The following is a 21,425-nucleotide window of genomic DNA, read 5'->3' on the forward strand; positions in this document are numbered from 1 at the left end:
TAATGAAAGAGGCCAAGAGCCTTTTATTTGCAAATGCATAATATTTAACAATGTATAATATTTAACTCCCCCCCATGAACCATGGACCTTGCCGTTGGTGGGGAGGCTTGCATGCCTCAGTGATACAGATAGTTGTACCGTAGGTACAACCACAATGGAGGGGTATCTGTTGAGAGGCCAAACAAACTTGTGGTTCCTGAAGAGGGGCAGCAGCCTTTTCAGTAGTTGCAGGGGCAACAGTCTGGATGATTGACTGATCTGGCCTTGTAACACTAACCAAAACGGCCTTGCTGTGCTGTTACTGCGAACGGCTGAAAGCAAGGTGAAACTACAGCCGTAATTTTTCCTGGGGGCATGCAGCTTTACTGTATGGTTAAATGATGATGGTGTCCTCTTGGGTAAAATATTCTGGAGGTAAAATAGTCCCCCATTCGGATCTCTGGGCGGGGACTACTCAAGAGGATGTCTTTATCAGGAGAAAGAAAACTGCCGTTCTACGGATCGGAGCGTGGAATGTCAGATCCCTTAATCGGGAAGGTAGGTTAGAAAATTTAAAAAGGGAAATGGATAGGTTAAAGTTAGATACAGTGGGAATTAGTGAAGTTCAGTGGCAGGAGGAACAAGATTTGCGGTCAGGTGACTACAGGGTTATAAACAAAAAATCAAAAAGGGGTAATGCAGGAGTAGGTTTAATAATGAATAGGAAAACAGGAATGCGGGTAAGCTACTACAAACAGCATAGTGAACGCATTATTGTGGCCAAGATAGATATGAAGCCCACGTCTACCACAGTAGTACAAGTTTATACGCCAACTAGCTCTGCAGATGACGAAGGAATTGAAGAAATGAATGATGAAATAAAAGAAATTATTCAGATAGTGAAGGGAGACAAAAATTTAATAGTCTTGGGTGACTGGAATTTGGCAGTAGGAAAAGGGAGAGAAGGAAACGTAGTAGGTGAATATGGATTGGGGGTAAGAAATGAAAGAGGAAGCCGCCTGGTAGAATTCTGCACAGAGCACAACTTAATCATAGCTAACACTTGGTTCAAGAATCATAAAAGAAGGTTTGCAATGGAACTGAAATGATGGTAGGCTGCCAGTAATTTGGAGTCCGAGCGTCGGAAACGGGCGTGCTGGCGTGAGACTGCCAGGGAGTGCACCCTGATGCCATCTATTGGCGAAACCGGGAATTAGCGCGAGCTGACACCAGCGGGAACTAGCGGAAAGGCACCACCACACTATCTGTCAGACAATGCACTAAGCTCTCGGACTCAAATGTATTCTTTTTCTTGTTAATTATTAGTTATTACTGTATAATTTAATGTTGTTAAGTGCTAGTAGTAAATCATTATGACTGGTATGAACTCCAGGGTAGTAAGCATAAAATTTCTTAAACACTAAATGATTTCGATAAAAATGTGGTAGGGGAAGGCCCCCACTCTTGGTGATACGAGCGTTGCATGTGGTAGCTGGAGACACAGGGACTGAACAGTAGAATGGCCTGGGTAGTGTTGACGTGATCGGACGTGTGTAACTGTGCCCACGCAAAAGTGATAGTGCAACAGCAAAGAGGCGAATATCGTCGCAGTTTGTGGAGTAAAAGGCGACGAATGGTTATCGAAGTCGCCTCTATGCCACTGGGACTGATTGTAAGAGTTCCTGTGCCCAGATTTTATGGCGAATGTGCAGTAGCTTATACGAGTGCTATGGCTTGTGGTTCCAGCCGCCATTAAGGGCATGAGGCGTGAAGAGATGCGTTATCCACAAACATCTCACCACCAGCACCAGCACGTCTACCCAAGGCAAGACTGCTTGTGACTGTTAATTCGAACTTTATAGAAATGTAAAAGGAGAATACCAGTTTTTTCTTTTTATGCATGTACAGAGGACAGAATATAGTTATGAGTAAAATTACGACGCATGTTGTTCATTGTAAAGTGTAGTAACCTCAAACATAGTATAGTGAAATCAGACTGAGGCCACCATCGCCTCTTTCATTTACAATTCTTTTTGTAGTAGAATACTTTAGCGTATAAGAACGTTGAAAAGAGCAACGGTCACACCAGAACGAGTCGCCATTTTATAGTTAACTTAAATTTTTCTGAGTAACTTTTTAAGTAACGTCACTTAAATAATTCTATATCAATTGTTCAAAGAGTAATATCCAAAATCATCACATAAAGTTGAAGGATAGAATTTTGTTAACCCAAGTTGCATAAATAGCCTTGGTAGTAATTACCGAGTCAACACACAGAAATTGAAAGAGTATTTGCTTTGTTGAATCACCTTGATTTATCAGTAATAGTAATATTCAAAATTAAGTTTAAATTCAACTCAAGCAGTTTCACTTTGAAACGAGCCAAAAATTGATTTATTCTTTTGCTCCTTCAGAGCTGGCGACCGTAGTTATAAGTATTTTTCGGAGGATTTGACGGTAAGTCTGCTGCTGCTCTCGTCGTGCTGATAGGATTATCCACTGCCGCTAGCAGTGATGATTGGATACATAAGCTCACTACCAAGTTAAGTGGGTCAGGTAGGCAGTGTTACAGTGTGAACTGTAGGGCACTGTAGGTCGTGGGTCAAACCCGTGCAATCATCACAGCTCTTTGGGAAATAGTCCGGTTAGGAGTGTGCTTTAATCATTAGGTAAATACTGGCGAGTAACGGTCAAAATGTACACGCAAATGAATTTAATAGCTTAGCAAGGTCCAAGTAGCACATAGTTAATGTTGTGCAATGGCGAGGGTAGGAGCGGAGTAAAAGTGAACTGAGCGTGTGGCCGCTGTGCTGTATTCAAATATTAACAACTTGAATTCACTACTACCTCTTACCATTAGGACTGAGCTATTTACTGTTAAAATACTTAGCAGTAAGTGCAAAGGTGTGACAGCTACAAGTCTGTATTGGTGATATACATACAGAATTAGGAAGCGGGTCATTCTGTCAGTGGAGGGGGTTAAAACAACCGAATCAGTTGAGAACATACCTCGTTTACTGACGGAAGATTTGGCGGTTCGGTCGCAGGTTGTATACGTGGAAGAGGCCTGGAGATACTGACAGGTTTCAGATAGATTATGTAATGGTAAGACAGAGATTCAGGAACCAGGTTTTAAATTGTAATACATTTCCAGGGGCAGATGTGGACTCTGACCACAATCTATTGGTTATGAACTGTAGATTAAAAATGAAGAAACTGCAAAAAGGTGGGAATTTAAGGAGACGGGACCTGGATAAATTGACTAAACCAGAGGTTGTACAGAGTTTCAGGGAGAGCATTGGGGAACAATTGACAGGAATGGGGGAAAGAAATACAGTCCAAGAACAATGGGTAGCTTTGAGGGATGAAGTAGTGATGGCAGCAGAGTGAGGCATAGCGCCTTCGAATCGCTCCTGTCACTTGTTAGGATGATATCGTTATAGGCATGAGTCACTGACAGATGTCACCAGCTGACAGACCTGAGTTACAGAGCTGCACGTAGTTGTACTAGTAGGCGGCAGAGGTCAGCAGTTGACGGAGAGTGCTAGCAGTCATAGTCAAAACAATGTTGTAAAGTTATGTTTGATTAATATTTAATGTATTTGTATAATTAGAATTGTTTTATATGTGTAGTAATTAGCAATGTGAGTGTTGTATGAGAGAAGAAGAACAGAAGTAAATGAAAATTGTTTTGTTTATTCACGAAGTACCAGTTAAACTATACAGGGGATTTACTATAATTAAATGTGCAGTCAGTTTATGGTATTAATAAATTGTGAGTAGAACACAAATTAATCGGTATTTTCAGAAGGAGTAATTTTATATTTGATACTTTTCTAAATTTATTTATTTAGCAATTGCCATAGAAAGAAATGTTTTACTATGATTGGTCATTGAAGTAAAGCGCGGGTTAGCGCGCGGTAGTACTGCAACCTGATTTGCTGTTTGTGATATCAGCCAATCAGAAAAATGCAGGCTCACGCCAATCTATGCTGGGAACAAAGCCTTTGGTGTGATCTAGGGGGGTTCGAACTAGTAACATCTAATTGAAAGCAGCTCCGACGAAAGTATTGTAAAATCGCAGAAAAATGCTAATTACGAGTTCGCAAACTAGTGCAAAGTGTATTTAAATGAACAGTATAGTGGAAGTCGTGTGGAAATTCGGACGGAATATCAAAATTATTGCTTCTGACTGTTAGTAAAAACCACGTGGCGTGCTGTGCGATCTAAGACTGGAACAGGTATTACGTGTAGAGCAGAGTGCACAACATTTGAGCGAGCATTTTAATAACTAAACGATCCGGTGAACTCTATTAACTTCGGTAACGGGTGTAAATACCATAAACTGGCTACGTGTGTGATTGTGGTGTGTGTGTGAACTTTACATTGTGTTGCCACTTAGTACGGAATTGGCAGTATTAACTGTGATCTTTATCGTAAAAATACACTTGAAAATTTACATTGCCAAGTTAAAAATTTTATTTCAGTAGCTAGCTACATCCCGTTTACCGTACATTTCTATGTATGTTGCGACCTGCAATAGACAGTAGTGGTCTAGTATTTTCTACAACAGCTTTTAGCTAGACAAATGAACATTGCTGGACACTGGCAGGGTGGTAAAAAAAGGAACGTGCCGTGCCACAAGAGGATCAAGTAGGTAAAAAGACGAGGGCTAGTAGAAATCCTTGGGTAACAGAAGAAATATTGAATTTAATTGACGAAAGGAGAAAATATAAAAATGCAGAAATGAAGCAGGAAAAAAGGAATATTAACGTCTCAAAAATGAGATCGACAGGAAGTGCAAAATGGCTAAGCAGGCATGGCTAGAGGACAAATGTAAGGATGTACAGGCTTATCTCACTAGGGGTAAGATAGGTACTGCCTACAGGAAAATTAAAGAGACTTCTGGAGAAAAGAGAGACACTTGTATGAATATCAAGAGCTCAGATGGATACCCAGTTCTAACCAAAGAAGGGAAAGCAGAAAGGTGGAAGGAGTATATAGAAGGTCTATACAAGAGGGATGTACTTGAGGACAACATTATGGAAATGGAAGAGGATGTAGATGAAGATGAAATGGGAGATATGATACTGCGTGAAGAGTTTGACAGAGCACTGAAAGACACAAGTCGAAACAAGGCCCCGGAAGTAGACAACATTCCATTAGAACTACTGACAGCCTTGGGAGATCCAGTCCTGACAAAACTCTACCATCTGGTGAGCAAGATATATTGGACAGGCGAAATACCCTCAGACTTCAAGAAGAATATAATAATTCCAATCCCAAAGAAAGCAGGTGTTGACAAATGTGAAAATTACCGAACTATTAGTTTAATTAGTCACAGCTGCAAAATACTAACGCAAATTCTTTACAGACGAATGGAAAAACTGGTAGAAGCCGACCTCGGGGAGGATCAGTTTGGATTCCGTAGAAATATCGGAACATGTGAGGCAATACTGACCCTACGACTTATCTTAGAAGCTAGATTAAGGAAAGGCGAACCTACGTTTCTAGCATTTGTAGACTTAGAGAAAGCTTTTGACAATGTTGACTGGAATACTCTCTTTCAAATTCAGAAGGTGTCAGTGGTGAAATACAGGGAGCGAAAGGCTATTTACAATTTGTACAGAAACCAGATGGTAGCTTTAAAGAGTCGAGGGGCATGAAAGGGAAGCAGTGGTTGGGAAAGGAGTGAGACAGGGTTGTAGCCTCTCCCCGATGTTATTCAATCTGTATATTGAGCAAGCAGTAAAGGAAACAAAAGAAAAATTCGGAGTAGGTATTAAAATCCATGGAGAAGAAATAAAAGCTTTGAGGTTCGCCGATGACATAGTAATTCTGTCAGAGACAGCAAAGGACTTGGAAGAGCAGTTGAATGGAATGGACAGTGTCTTGAAAGGAGTGTATAAGATGAACATCAACACAAGCAAAACAAGGATAGTGGAATGTAGTCGAATTAAGTCGGGTGATGCTGAGGGAATTATATTAGGAAATGAGACACTTAAAGTAGTAAAGGAGTTTTGCTATTTGGGGAGTAAAATAACTGATGATGCTCAAAGTAGAGAGGATATAAAATGTAGACTGGCAATGGCAAGGAAAGCGTTTCTGAAGAAGAGAAATTTGTTAACATCGAGTATAGATTTAAGTGTCAGGAAAAAGTATTTGTATGGAGTGTAGCCATGTATGGAAGTGAAACATGGATGATAAATAATTTGGACAAGAAGAGAATAGAGGCCTTTGAAATGTGGTGCTACAGAAGAATGCTCAAGATTAGATGTGTAGATCACATAACTAATGAGGAGGTATTGAATAGAATTGGGGAGAAGAGGAGTTTGTGCCACAACTTGACAAAGAGAAGGGATTGATTGGTAGGACATGTTCTGGGGCATCAAGGGATCACAAATTTAGCATTGGAGGGCAGTGTGGAGGGTGAAAATCGTAGAGGGAGACCAAGAGATAAATACACTAAGCAGATTCAGATGGATGTAGGTTGCAGTAGGTACTGGGAGATGAAGAAGCTTGCACAGGATAGAGTAGCATGGAGAGCTTGTAAGGGGTCCGCAGGCCCTTACTACTAAGTTTGCGCTCACACAGGTCGACAGGGCAACTATCGAGTAGTGTGTGTGCAGGTCGCGAGAGCTAGAGGGGGTTCACCGGAGTGCCGAGTGCTGCTTGGGTAGATTCCCACGAGGCGGGAAGAACTGGGCGGAGAGTTAGAGTGTGGAGAGTGCGGAGTCGGGGTGTGGTAGGTTCCCGCGAGGCGGGCAGAGCTGTGCAGAAGCCAGCAGTTGAATTAAGGAAAATTACCGGCAAAAGGGAGTGGCCATCGCCGTGGTTTAACCCCTTTGTATTAGTATTATACGGGAAAGTGAGAAAGTTTAATTGCAGAGTGATTTCAGTGATATTAAGTGCCGTTATTGAACTTCCGCGTCTACCGCGCCGGCATTACTTGGATTACAGTGATTGGATGTTGCGTGTGATGATTAAGAATAACTAACGAAACCTGTGCTGAGATTAGTCGTCGTTAACAGTGTATTGACGAAGGCAGTGGCTGTCTCCTTATTTTGTGCTTTTGCTAAGAATATAGATCTTGTTTGTGAAACTGTGTTGTGTCCTTCTTACCACCAAACAGTACGTATTACCATATTTGCGAAGGACAATACGGAATGTAACATCCCCTGAGCAGTCCAATCCGATTGCCAGCCCATTAGGTACACGGTCACATTAATTAATTTATCTAAATTTGGGCTGCTATTCAGATCCCGAACGAGCGGGAACAATAAAATAAATAAAGGGTATGTTACAAGCTGCATCAAACCAGTCTCAGGACTTAAGACCACAACAACATCATTTAAGTACGCATTGTAATGATGTAATTTGATGATTTACAAGGAGAAATGAATCTAGCGCCACTGACACACCTAAGAAACTATAGACTTATTCAACGCGCATGTAAAAACATCAGTATTAACGACAGACTCTGAAGACATTTGAATATTACAAAAACCAAGTGCGCAACCCATCGTCCAGTGCCGGACAGTATCACTCTCTTTTTATCTCCTGTACAATACGGATGCAACATTACATAGGCGTCATTGTAAGATATGTAATTTGTTTAAATCTATTGAGAAATACAGTTGCTTTGTTGCATGTGAGACTAGTATGTGTGAAAAACAGAGTGGTTAATGAATGGACATTTCTACATGATTTATAAACTTTTAAGGACGTAACAAACTACTCACGTCATGTCATTGTTACTGACGTAAGTGTCAACATGTTATATGTACATTTGGGGAACGAGAACTCCTACTGGATTCTCGTGATCCACAGGCTCCAGGAAAAGAAAAAGGAAATGAGACACGTGAAACACAAGGGAGCAGTTCAGTAGACCCACCAGAGACTGACACAATAATATCACTACCAGATGATAATTTGAAACTACTGGCATACTTGTGGTCTGTTTAAATAATTCCAGAACATTTGTAATTTCGCGCCAATGGTGTGTGTCGGAGCGAATGGTGGTTAGAATACCTGCACATGCCTATGTTTAATGTGTAACTGCTGGAAGTTTCATTGTTGTATGTCTATTAGTTAATGTTCAGCACTGTACTGAGTAGAGCGTTATGCCACACAGTTTGTGAACTACAAGGTGGCAAAATTAGAGGAGCAACATGTCTGCATTAAATTTATGTGAAACTCAATACTCGTCCAGAATGCCCTTCAACATTTATTGATGACACTCATGTCAGCAACATCAATGAAACTGTGCATGCCAATCAAAGGCTGGCTGTTCGAGAGATTGCAGAAGAATGTATATTTCAATTGCATCGTGTCATGAAATCATGATGTAGCACCTTGCAATGAATTGTGTTGTTGGCAAGTTTATCCCACAGCTCAGAAGATCTTCACTTAGCAATCTGTGAACTTTTGGATTGCGCAAATAAGAACAAGATGTTCCTTACGAGAATCATAACTGTTGATGAGACGTGGGTCTACAGTTACGAGACCAAGGTTCAATCTCCACAATGGGTCTGGGAAGGTTCTCCAAGACAAAACAATGTTCATCAGGTCAGGTCAAATGTCAAAGCTATGCTTATAGTTTTATTTGAGTTTTAAGGATTAGTTCATTATGGATTCGTGTCACAGGGACAAACTGTTAATCAATGGCACCATTGGGATGTGTTGTGACACCTGTGAAAAAATGTGGGAAGGAGATGGCCTGAAATGTTGCGAAACACTTCATGGCTCTTGTATCAAGCTAAAACAACTGCACATTCATCGGTATCAGTGTATGACTATTGCACAAAAAATGTAATCACTGTGCTGCCTTATCCTCCATACTCTCCAGATCTGGCACCTGTGGTCTTTTTTTCTATTTCCGAAGTTGACTTGCTATGACAGATAAGATAAAAGAAAATTTGCAGACGGCGCTTCGCGTGATCCAGCAAGAAGTATACCAAGACTGCTTACGGAAGTGGAAATGGTGTTGGAATGGTGTATCAGTTGTGGAGAAGATCATTGTGAAGGAGACCATGCACAAAATCTAAAAGGTAAGCACAAAAAAATTTTTTGGACAAAGTTACAAAAATGGATAAGATCCTCTTGAATCCCTGACTCTAATTATTGCACGAGAGACACGAAAAGAAAACGGAATGATGCAAGATGAACTCCAGGAAAAGAGAAAGAATGACGCAAGGGAATGCAAAGTACTCCAGGAACAGAAAAGGGAATGATACTGGTGAACCACAAGACCCACCAGAGGTTGCCGAACAGCATCACTATCAGATGACAATTTGTATCTATTGGCATGTACAGAGTCGGCATCACAACATATGGATCAGACTCATTGTGAGTCCCTGTCTCCATTTGTTGCAAAGGGCTCCAGGAGAAGACAAAGAAATGATGCAAGGGGGCGCAGGAGAAGAAAAGGAATGATACAGGTGAACAACAAGAGATTGGCATGATAGTATCATTATCAGATGATAATTTGTATCTACTTCATATATATAGACAGGGCATCACAAGAAATGGATAAGATGCTTTCCGAATCCCTCCTCCAATTGAAGGGCTTGGAGCAAGACAATGCTATGCCACATTTTCCTCTTAACTGAATTGGTAGTTTCCTCATTGTCGCCAGGTGCAGCACTAGCCAATCTCTGTTAGTTTCTCATATTAGGCTACAGATAGCAGCACAGGTACTCAAGCTTCTTATTGCCTCAAAGAGATCACACTGAATATGTCACCAAGAGCAACAAAAACTTTTAAAAGATTTCTGTCAAATTACTGAAATTTTATTTGAAGAGAAAAAGAATATTTAAAGTAACTGGCATAAAATAACATGACTTATGGCGTCAAGGCTGCTCCCACGAACTGAGACACTGCATTTCTAATGTTTCCAAAATTCCGATTGAACCTGAACGAAAAAAATCACCATTATGAAAAGAAAATACTGAATGGGATGTGAGAGATACAACTTATTTGCAGATAAGAGCACATTTTCCTTTATTTCCAGTTTTGTTATTTCACATAAATTAAGTGAATGGTCAGCGCTGCAGTATGTACAGAGTAAAGAGCGTTCAGTAGGTTCCCACGCTGGCTAGCATAGGCAGTTGACCATTTGGCACTTCCAGAGCAACTGGGATGGGGTGCTGATGCAGAAATCTCACATGACACCAGGAAAGAGAGATGCAGGGAAAGTACATTTATTATGGTGCAAATCAAGTAATTGTTATTAACAAATATTTGATACCAAAAGTTGCCCTTGGCCACTCATACATTAGGAGCGTCTACGTGTCACAAATACTATCTTTCAGTAAGTTTGCAAGGTCAGGAAATGTTGATATTAATAAATAAATGAATAATTTTGGCATAAATGAGGGTGTACAATCTTATAGGAACTATACTGCTCGTACACTCAAGTTGCAGACTGTGCACCATAGTCAGCAGTCATCAATAGGATGCCTTTCAATCTAGTCATGTGGCAGACCATGCACTCGTACCATTAATAGTTAGCTTACAATCTTTGTGAACAAGTTCATTTTACAGTGTTTCTTAAATAAATTCACCATAATGGCTCCTGTGTAAAAATTATCTGCACAAAAATTTCTTCCCGCTTCATTTCGTAAAGTGGAGAAATCTGAACGTTTCTGACGTATTCCTCCGAGTTCAATAGAGGGGTGACAGCAGCGGAGACAGCCAGAAACATTTGTGCTGTCTATGAGTAAAAGCCACTGAACAGAGCAGGGCATAAAAACGATTTTATCATTTTGACACTAGTGGCTCTCTGCATTCAGGATGACCTTTTGAGGTTTGACAAAGATCGTTTAAATGCATTAATCCATATCATCCACATCAGTGTGCTCAAAAATGTGATCATTCCACCATTGTCTGATATTTTCATGCTATGGGGTAGGTAAAGAAATTGGGTGTGTGGGTACTGCATACCCTAAGCTAAAATCACAAAAATCAGCAGCTGGTCATATGTGCATCTCTGCTTGCTCATCGTCAATTTGTTCGTGACCAACACGGACCATTCCCATCTTGTATCATTACTGGTGATAAGACATGGTTCTCTGTGCTAACATGAGAAAAAGAGAGGAATGGTTGAGCCCACACAAAGTAGCAATTCCCCGTACAAAGACTTGCGTGCATCCACAGAAAATAATCCTTTGCATCTGGTGGAACCATGACAGTGTTGTGTGCTAAAAATTGCTTCCCCAAGGCGCGACCATCACTGCTGACACTTATTGTCAACAACTGTGACCTCTTGCAGACGCAATCCAAGAACAATGACTAGGAAGACAGTGTGAAGTGATGCTACTCCATGATAACACACCCCTGCATTCTGCTAGACTGACAAAAAATACTATACAGGAGTTGTGTTGGGAAGTCACTCCACTCCCACCTTATTCACCTGATCTTGCATCCTCAATTTTCACCTTTTCCACTCTCTATCAATCAATCTTCAAAGAACTTCCTTTCTGGATGAAAATGCGCTCCTAACATGGCTCGATGAGTTCTTTGCCTCAAAACCACATTTCTACGGTGACGGAATCGAACAGTTAACTCAGTGTTGGCAAACTGTTGTCAACAGTGAAGGAGACTAAGTCTTTGTTATGTGTATCTGTTGTGTGTATTAAACTTATGGAAAAAATGTTACCAACTAATGGACCAACCCAACAGAAGATGGTTTTAATAATTACTTTTTAGGTTTGGGTCCAAGAGGTATCAGCTTACTGAAAGCTCAGAATGAGTTCAACTTGCATATGCTGTTCCATGATTGTACCTGACTATGAGTGAATTATGGGAGTTATGCCCACTTATTTAGCTTTGGGATCACCTGTTAGTGTTGTAATCAGCTTACTGTAGCCACTCTTATTCAGAATAATGGTGTGTCTCTCATACAGGAGCAGAATCAAGATGAAGGTAGCAGTGCCACTTCACAATGTTTTATATATTAAGATAGTGGTGATAATGGATTAAAGCTTAGCCATGACATTGTACCCTAACCATGAGATGGCACCCACATGCACTTACTTATGTGGTGGCAACATGGCTTGTCACCTGTTGAAATATTACTGTATCTCATTGTTACCTATCAGAACCCCTTGGAGAGCATTAAAGATAAACACGAGTCCTAATTGTCCAATGTGAATAACTAAAAAACTGTTTCAAATGCAGTCATTTCGACATAAAGAACAAAATGTAAAGTGACCTGTTTCCAAATTACATACATAAATAACCACTGTGATATATAAAACATCGCTGTCATGATAAATGTAAATGTTTAATGTATAATATAGCATTTGTGGAAGGTAGAATTGGCCTTATACAACATTTGCAACACAGAGGTGGATCAGCTGGACTGTGAAATCGACGACGACACGGTGGTGGAAAATAAACATCACAACGTGGTGGTTTGAGCTGGAATCGCCTGAAACTGCAACTGATGCTGGCGGCAACCATCTCAACATGGTGGACGAGCTGGGATCAAGTGGAAGACTGTGCAGAGAATGACTCGCAAGAATTCCATGCACAAGAGGCAGGAACCATAACCTTGTATGTTGCAGACTGCGCCACGTATGACACCAGGAGCATAAGTGATAATTCTGGAATGACATCGCGAATGGAACAGATAAGTACTCCTTTTAATTGTTTTTATTTCAGTTGCAGACAATGTCCTACAATTTTTTGTTTTGTTTTTGTTTCACTGTGTGTGTGAGAGACAATTTCACCTGATAGGCAGGAAAGTGTTTAGTCTAGTGTTTATCCTCTTTGATCAAAATGAGTGAAACTCAGTTAAATCGAATAAGCATGACCACGCGGTCAGGCCGTCAATTTCAGGCTTCAACTCCAAATGTACACTTAAACAGTGAAGCAAATTCCGCGAGCATTAGTTGTTCGCCTTTTCATGGTTTTTAGGGAGCAAATCAGCAACCGAATTTAATTGATCAGATATCTCAATTGTTGAATAATAAACTAGAACAATTGGTAACTCAAAACAACCAATTAGGTAGCGACATTAAAGAGGTCACAGAAAAGCTGGATCAAAATTTGAAATCATTGAGAGAAGAAATCAATGCAACAAATAACAATGTACAAATCGTTGCATGTGACATAGAAAGGGTAGAAACCAAAGTAGACTGTTTGGAGGCTTTCACAATCTCTGAATTTAAAGAAACAAACAAAAGCATTGAATTAGTTAACGAACATGTCAAAAACATGGAAGTAGTCGTTTCAAATGAATTAGTGAACCGAAAAGATGAGTTAAAAATGTTGCAGGAACTCTTTGTTTCAGAAAAAGAATTTGTAGAGAAAAGATTGAAATTAAATTCTGAAGTTGTTTCTGATAAGATATCTTGTATTGACGAGAAAGTAGTAAGTGTAACAATAGAACTGCAAACAGTCAGCTCTGAAGTTTCAAAATTGCAAAATAATATAATGTCCAATTTTGATTCAAACCAGATGTTTGTGCATAGTTGTAACAATGTTAGTTTAAAATGTTAACCAGGTGATGCGCAATTGCATCCAGTTGTCTTTGTGCATCAGTGCAAAGACAGTTTCCAACCTAACATGCCAGAGTCTGCTAAAGTTAAACTTGCGAAACGTTTTTTGGATGGTGAAGCCCTTACATGGGCCAACCAAAACATTGACACAAATACTGCATCTTTTGCCGATTTTGAACACCAATTCTTGGCAAAGTTTTGGTCGGAAAACTAACAGGCAAGAATAAAATCCGAATTTCTTAACGGTAGCAAATATCACACAGGTCTTGCAATTAGCATGCCAGAATTTTGTGAAAAACAATTAAAGACATTGTCACATTTGAGCAAACCTTTGGATGAACTGATACAGATTGATGCACTGAAACGGCGCCTACCCCACCGTTTTCAGTGGGGACTTGTATATAGACCAGATAACAGTGTTAACGAATTTTTACATTATGTAGACAAAATTGACCAGTCATGGCAGAATGATGACAGACAGTACAATCAAAACCTCAGAAACACACACAATAGGAATGGGGGGGTCACAACAATATAATGGACACAGAAATAATAACTGGCGTGGTAACCAAAACAGTAGTTACAACATACACGAAAACCATCAAGAACAGAGAAACAGTAACCAGCCTCACAACAGCAATTCCAACCAGGGAAACAGGTAACCACCTCCTTGGGAGCCTGTCAATTTGAGGTGAATAATTATGGCACAAACCAGGCAAATAGGAGGTTAAAGAGACGGAAACGTAAAAGCAATCATAAATGTAATGTAAATGGGGACTACTACTTAGATGATACTAGTTATAAGCAAACTTTTGGGATCACATGTTGAGTGAATTGAATAATGCACATACACAAGCAGAACCTCAGTTTGAACTTAATGAACATGACACATTAACACCTGATGTAGACAGAACTTACGATATGTATGGTATCACTAGCTTGTTTTCTGATGAAGGTAAGGATAATGAGGTATCTATATTAGTAGAAATTGGTAGCCAAAATGAGGAAATAACATCTGACTTTGATCATGAAACAGGTAGCGATTTCAGTAGTGTAACTTCAGATGTGAACACTTAGTAGTTAAGGCAGATGTACATGCAGAGGCATCACCCTCATATTATTTTGATGATGATTTTGGTAAAGGTAGTATTGTGAAGGATGATGTATTTGATGATATATGTACACAGGAGGAATTAGATGGCATTATTTATGTTGAAGTTATTGATAATGGTGTTGCAGCTGAAAGTAACTCTGAATGCGAAGTTGGTTCATGTGAAGATATTAAGAGTGCAAACAATGTATTGGTACCAATTTGTATAAAAGAAATCTTAAGTAAATCTACTAATAAGCAGGAACAAGCTGATAGGTGAGAAGATTTTGGAATCTATTATCATTGAAAATGAAGTTTGTTTAGAAAATAATAAGGAAAGTGAAGTCATCAAATCAGATCCATCCATGAAAGATAATTTTAAGTCTAGTGAAAGTAAGGTATCTGCCTCATGTGTATTTGATTCCAGTCATAATGACACTCAATCTTGTGTTATTCTGACATTGAAACCTGTAGTGAAGAAGTATGTAACAACATTGATACAACTGAATTAGAAAGTGACTTGTTGGCAGAGAATGTGAATAGTGACCCAAATATTACCTTAGGTTGCCCTTACGTAGAAATAAGCATTAACAATTGGTCAGGACTTTGTTTGAGTGACACTGGCAGTCCCATTAGTAGTATCTCAGACAAGTTGAGGAACAGGATAAAAGACACTGAACGTTACATCGAACTTCCAATCACAGGTGTATGGATTAAAGGTGCCACTGGCAAGTTTAGTAAGTTAATAAATAAACAAGCTTTAATTACATTTTCTGTTGACAACATTAATTTTGAACATGGTTGTTTAGTTATTCCAGATCTCAATGAGCAAATGATTTTAGGGATGGACTGGATAGTTAAAGCAAAAGTGAGTTTTGATTGGCAAAATTCAGAATTACTGTTCACTGAACCAAAGGCCAGTATTCAAGGAAAAGTAGTGATCCAGTTAAATTCAAGTACAAACAATAGTAACCATATTAGGGAAATAGTTTACCCAGAGTGTAGCCATTACATGGAGGAAGTGGAAAATAGGGATCACAATAACCAGAATTTGGTTCATGATAATTACTCCCTAACCATATCAGAAAATGTAAACGAAGCAAATGACTTGACTGAGTCTGAAAAGCAGGAATTAGAAAATTTTCTCTGGGAAAACTGTAACATTTTTAGTGATCAACCTGGTAGGGTCAAAGATTATGAATGCCATTTGAAGTTAAAGCCACACGAATCCTTTTTCATTAAGCCTTATGGGGTACCCATCTGTAAAAGGAAAGAAGTGGAGAGGGAACTCCAGAAAACGCAAAAATGGAGAATAGTAGAGAGAAGTCACAGCCCATATAACAGCCCGATGGTCTGTGTTTCAAAAAAGGATTGTGGTGTTAGGCTGCTATTGGATTCACATCACCTGAATAAGTTTATAGAAAGAGAAACAGATCATCCTGAATCCATGGAGGAATTCTTGTACAAATTCAATGATATAAAATATTTTTCTAGCCTGGATTTGACCTCAGGTTTTCATCAAATCACATTAGCACAGGATTCGAGGCAGTACACAGCCTTTTTATATAATGGTAAATGTTTTCATTATTGTGTTGTTCCGTTTGGGCTGAATGTGTCTGTAGCTGAGTTTATTCGAGCTTTGGATCATGTGGCTGGAAGTGAACTACTATCTAAAATAATTATTTACGTGGATGATATATTAATAACCAGCAAAACTTGGGAGGAACACCTTGATACTTTGTACAAATTATCCAGTAAGTTCAGGCAGGGCGGCATGACCCTTAATTAAAGTAAATGCAAATTTGGAGTATCAGACTTTTTTTAGGCCATATAATTAACAGAGAAGGCATTCAACCTGACAGTGATAAAATTTCTGCAATTGTCCAGTTTCCATGTCCAAAGAATAAGAAACAGCTGAGGTCATTTTATGATCTATGTAATTTTTATCGTAAGTATGTCAGCACCCAAGCTTTAAACGCACCGTGTTTGAGAGAGCTACCGTATTTACTCGAATCTAAGCCGCACTTTTTTTCCGGTTTTTGTGATCCAAAAAACCGCATGCGGCTTAGAATCGAGTGCAAAGCAAGCGGAAGTTTTGAAAAATATTGGTGGGTGCCGCCACAACTAACTTCTGCCGTCGAATATATGTAGCGCTACACAGGCATGCTTTGTACGCACAAAGATAAATACTGGCACCAAAACCTCTGCGTCAGTAAATAAATTAAAAAAAAAAGGTAAAAGACGAGCTTCTTTCTCCGCCCCGAGTTTCGACCACTGCATTTTCATACATTATCCAACGAAGTAAATACAAATTCCGTATTGTTTCTTCGAATGTAGCAGCATTTCAATGTACTACGAAAATCCGACTGGCAAGACTGTTTGGGATGTTTGTCAATATGGCCAACTCTACATTCTGAATTTTTTCCTATCTGTGAGAAGAGATGGTTGCTAACAGGATCTTTTATGACTTGTGAATCACATGCAGTATTCTCTTCACCATAAGAATAATACGAATATAAACATTTTGCCATGTATTGTTTCGTGTTTGCTGCTATCTCATTTAAATCCTGTCTGCCTCATAAACTACGAAACTAGAGTGAGACAACAGCAAACGCGGAAGAATATACATATCATGTGATGTTTATATTCGTATTATTCTTATGCCTAATAGTGATACAGTCAGAAATGAAGCATGGCAATTGACTAGATTTTTAAATCTAAGGTGACTCTAATTTCTGTGCAGAATTTAATGTACTAAAGAGGCACCTGCAAAGATTTTCCAAGGGAGAAAAAATTTTCGCTAAACTCTCGTTCAGAACATCTTCTATAATACGCAGTCTATTATTTGGTTCTTGTTGATCATTATCAAAGAAAGCAGCAGTGTAAGTAACAACAGATATCAGTCTCTTGCCATTGTTTCGCTAATGAGACGATTCCTCTCTCTCTCTCTCTCTTTTTTTTTTTTTTTTTTTTTTTAAAAAAAGCAGCGGTAGCGCCCACAAAGCAAGCCATGCCACGAGCGGCGACAGGTCATAAACACGTACTATCAGAATGCGACAAACAATGCATGACACAGTACAGTAATGCATTTTCAGCTTAGAGTGACGTACACACCTACAACAAAAAGAACTGCGCTTATCAGATCAAAGAAAAATAAGCAATCAATTCAAACCAGACGAAGTACGTGAAAAAGGAAGGGTACCCGTATAAATACGGACGGAGCGCCTGACGCATAGCAATGGCTACCTGGTAAAGCTTAACTGCTAAACTTATGACTCGAACCAAACTACTGTCGCTATATCGTCATTCATTCGACCTAAATTGTGTCTCATATTACAATGGACCAACTTTGTTTCGATTTGGAGATGCAGCCTAAAACTTTTCTCTCCCCTAGTCTCAAATTTCAGGTGTGGCTTAGATTCGGGAAAATTTATTTGCTTGATTTCGAGTCTCATTTTTCAGGTGTGGCTTAGATTCGAGTGCGGCTTAGATTCGAGTAAATACGGTATTAAAAAAGAACACCATATGGGAATGGGCAGATCAGTGTCAAGCAGCATTCGATGAGATCAAACAACAACTAAATAACAGTCAATTACTCCACAGACCTGACCTTTCACTACCATTTTGACTAATGACAGATAGTTCAGATTATGGACTGGGTGTATATTTGTTTCAACAGAAGGAAATTGATGGAAAAATAGAACGTTTTGCCAGCCGAGGTCTGCAGAAACATGAACGTAATTACACAGTCACTGAGAAGGAACTGCTTGCCATTGTATGGGGTTTCACTAAATACAGGAACTATCTAGCAGGCCATAAAGTCATAGTTTTCACAGATCACAAATATCTATGTTATATTCAAGACTGTAAACTTTTCAATAGTAGATTAACCAGGTGGGCCATATTTTTGCAACAATTTGATTATAGCATTCCGTATAAAAAAGGGGATCAGAATATAATTGCTGATGCTTTGTCTAGATTACCTGTGTATGTGTGTGTGGGAGGGGGGGGGGGGAGATCAGAAAGAAGAACTATTGGATAACGAAGTGTTTAAAATAATGTACATGAGAGGGATTAAGGGTGAAAAGGAAATTACTAACATTTGCAGTCAGCTTAGGAGATACCAGAACCAGGATGATGTTTTGAAACTTGTGAAAAGCCTTATTGGTAAAAAGGGTTATGAAAAGGTTGGCATGTATTATTAAAATTTTAAAGGTATTTTATTCAGGAGACATAACACTGACTCTAATATCTGGAAGGTTTGTTGGTCTATAAAATGTGTTGACATTTTAATTAAGTACACACATGAGAGCTATGGACACTGTGGAATCATGAAATGCACTGACAAGCTTAAGGAAAATGTCTATTTTAATAATATGTTTAGAAGAGTAAGACAGGTTATACAAAAATGTGATCGGTGTCAAAGAGTAAAAGTCACAAATCAGAAATACCACGGTTATTTACAAAGTATTGTGCCAAAAGGCAAATTGGAACTGATAGGGATTGATTTGTTTGGCTAATTGCCGAGAACTAAAGAGGGTTATACATATTTGTTTGTAGTTGTTGACTTATTCACTAAACTAGTAAAATTGTATCCACTAAAGAAGGCAACAAGCAGAAAAATTTTAAACTGTTTCTGTAATGATAACTTCACACAGATTAGAAAACCAAAAGCCATTCTTTCAGACAATGGGAGCCAATTTACATCTAAACGTTTGGAAAGATTTCATGAAAGATGACGAGATTAAGCACGTTCTTATTTCCTTTTATTCTCCATCTTGTAACCCAACTGAGTGTTATATGTGTGAAATAGGCAGGCTTTGTAGAACTTACTGCTCTAAAGATCATACAAATTGGTCAGGTTACATATGTGAGTTTGAAGATTTTTTGAACACCTTACAACATACAACAACTGGCTTTACGCCTTATGAAGTCCATTTTAACAAACACCCACCAAACATCTTGTATGAACTGATCAATTTCCCTGTCTGTAATGAGTTAACACCGGACAAAAGAATGGAAATAGTAAAGAAAAATATTGAAACACACTGTGCCAAGAGAAAGCTTGAACATGATTCAAAAGGCAAGTTTACACAGTACAATGAAGGTGATCTAGTCTTAACCAAAAGTTATGAGACATCCAAGGCAACCAATACAGAGATCAAGAAATTTTCCGATAGTTACATTGGTCCATTTGAAGTTTATGAGAAACCACATCCAAACACCTACCGACTTATCTATCCCAAATCAAAAAAGCTATTTGGTTTAAGAAATGTCACTCAGTTGAAACCTTATGTGCAATAATTGCAATCCCTAAGGGGAGTACACAATCTTTGTGTACTATGCGTGTGGCTTACGCAAGGTGCCCCAGCTAATGTGATATTTTCTTCTCAAAAACACTGATGCCACATTCCAAGATACCTTTCTGACACACAAACTTCCAACAATACATACATTTTTTTTTGTACCTATGTTTGCTTATATTTGTTATGTAAGATATTTTCATGTGATTTAATTTGTAGTATAAGAGAAAGAAAAAAAGAAACTGACAAAAAATAATAACAAAAAATAAAAAGGTAAAAAACTAAATAAAAAGGAAAATAAAAAAGGAAAAAAGAAGATAAAAATTTGAATTTATTAAAAAAGTAAAAAAGAAAAAAGTAATTGTCCAATGTAAAAAAAGCAAATAAATTCCAAAGCACAGTGCAGTTTTAATACCAATATATTTCCAGGACTCTGGTGTCCGAGCCTGGTGAACTGTACCGGTTACATCACATGTACACCAAAAGTTGACATCAAACGACACAGAGTTCACGCCACAAGTCAACAACCGAGTGAGCCTGCAATACATGTGATCGCAACCATAGCCAAAAAAACGAGTGCCCCCCCCCCCCCCCAGTCCCAACTGGTGCCTGCGTGGCCTCTATTTATACTTTTGTTAACAATTACATACAATGAAAATTACGGTTTTATGTAAAATCATAATTAGAAGTTAAACAGAATATGAGATACTGTAATGGAACTGACAAATAGACGTCATTTTATTTTATGATACACTAATAGACGTCACTTTATTTTATTATACACTAAAGTCGTGTTATAAAAGCTTTTGCTTAAGATAATACTAAGTTAGGTGTTACGATCAATAATCAATATTGGAATTGTATGTTCTTTGTAGCTTATGACCGTGATCTTTGGTCTACTACAGGTCTTCGGCCACTTGTGTGTTGGCCGCGGTTGAGTGTAGTTGTGCATATAGTTCTTGCAATAAATGTGTTTGATACAAAGAAACCGTGGAATACTGCGTCATTTTTCGATAGTCCAGTAATAATTAAAAAACCCGCACCTTTTCTTGGACCCAAAGCAGCCAAGGAATCATCGCCTAGACAACAAGAAGCCACAAGGACAATGCAGACACAGCAGCATCAACAAAGGAGACATCATGGCCAGCTCTACTAAATTCCTTTACAGTCATTAGCCACACCATAACGGTGTCCCTATGGAGTTAACTTTTCCTGAGAAGTAGAGCCGGTTCGTGACAACTGGGGGCTCGTTGCCGGGATCTAGACATTTATATGTACTGGATTGACGAAATCTGTTGTGCAGAAGTCTAATGACCACGTGGTACGAAGCAGTAAAGTGGACTGACCACACGCGTGAGGACCAAGACTGAAAAGATAAGTACATTTGCTTAGTGCTGTTTTTCTTTCCTTTTATTATTTTGTGTGTGTGAAATTTCACGAAGATGACCATTGTGAAAGAGAAAAGTGGTGCGGAATCTGAACAGGAGTGTGAAAATTTGTTAGTCTTTGGGGACGTAGACATACCGATAAAAACGGAAGATGAGTCAG

General features: G+C 38.9%; 1 protein-coding gene across 4 annotated transcripts in view; it reads right to left on the minus strand.

Annotated features, from left to right (window-relative positions):
- The window catches only part of LOC126235779 (uncharacterized), a 269,602-nt gene that overhangs the window by 118,111 nt on the left and 130,066 nt on the right, over positions 1-21,425 (minus strand). The window contains exon 7 of one of the 4 annotated variants that reach the window (XM_049944585.1): positions 20,191-20,414. The exons of the other annotated variants lie outside the window; for them this stretch is intronic. Coding sequence (XP_049800542.1) covers positions 20,370-20,414 — 45 coding nt within the window. The 3' untranslated portion in view covers positions 20,191-20,369. Of the gene's footprint in view, positions 1-20,190; positions 20,415-21,425 lie in introns of those variants that run through there. 4 annotated transcript variants of the gene reach the window in all.

This window comes from Schistocerca nitens, chromosome 2 (genome assembly GCF_023898315.1).
Source record: "Schistocerca nitens isolate TAMUIC-IGC-003100 chromosome 2, iqSchNite1.1, whole genome shotgun sequence".
In the NCBI taxonomy this organism is placed as follows: Eukaryota; Metazoa; Arthropoda; class Insecta; order Orthoptera; family Acrididae; genus Schistocerca; species Schistocerca nitens.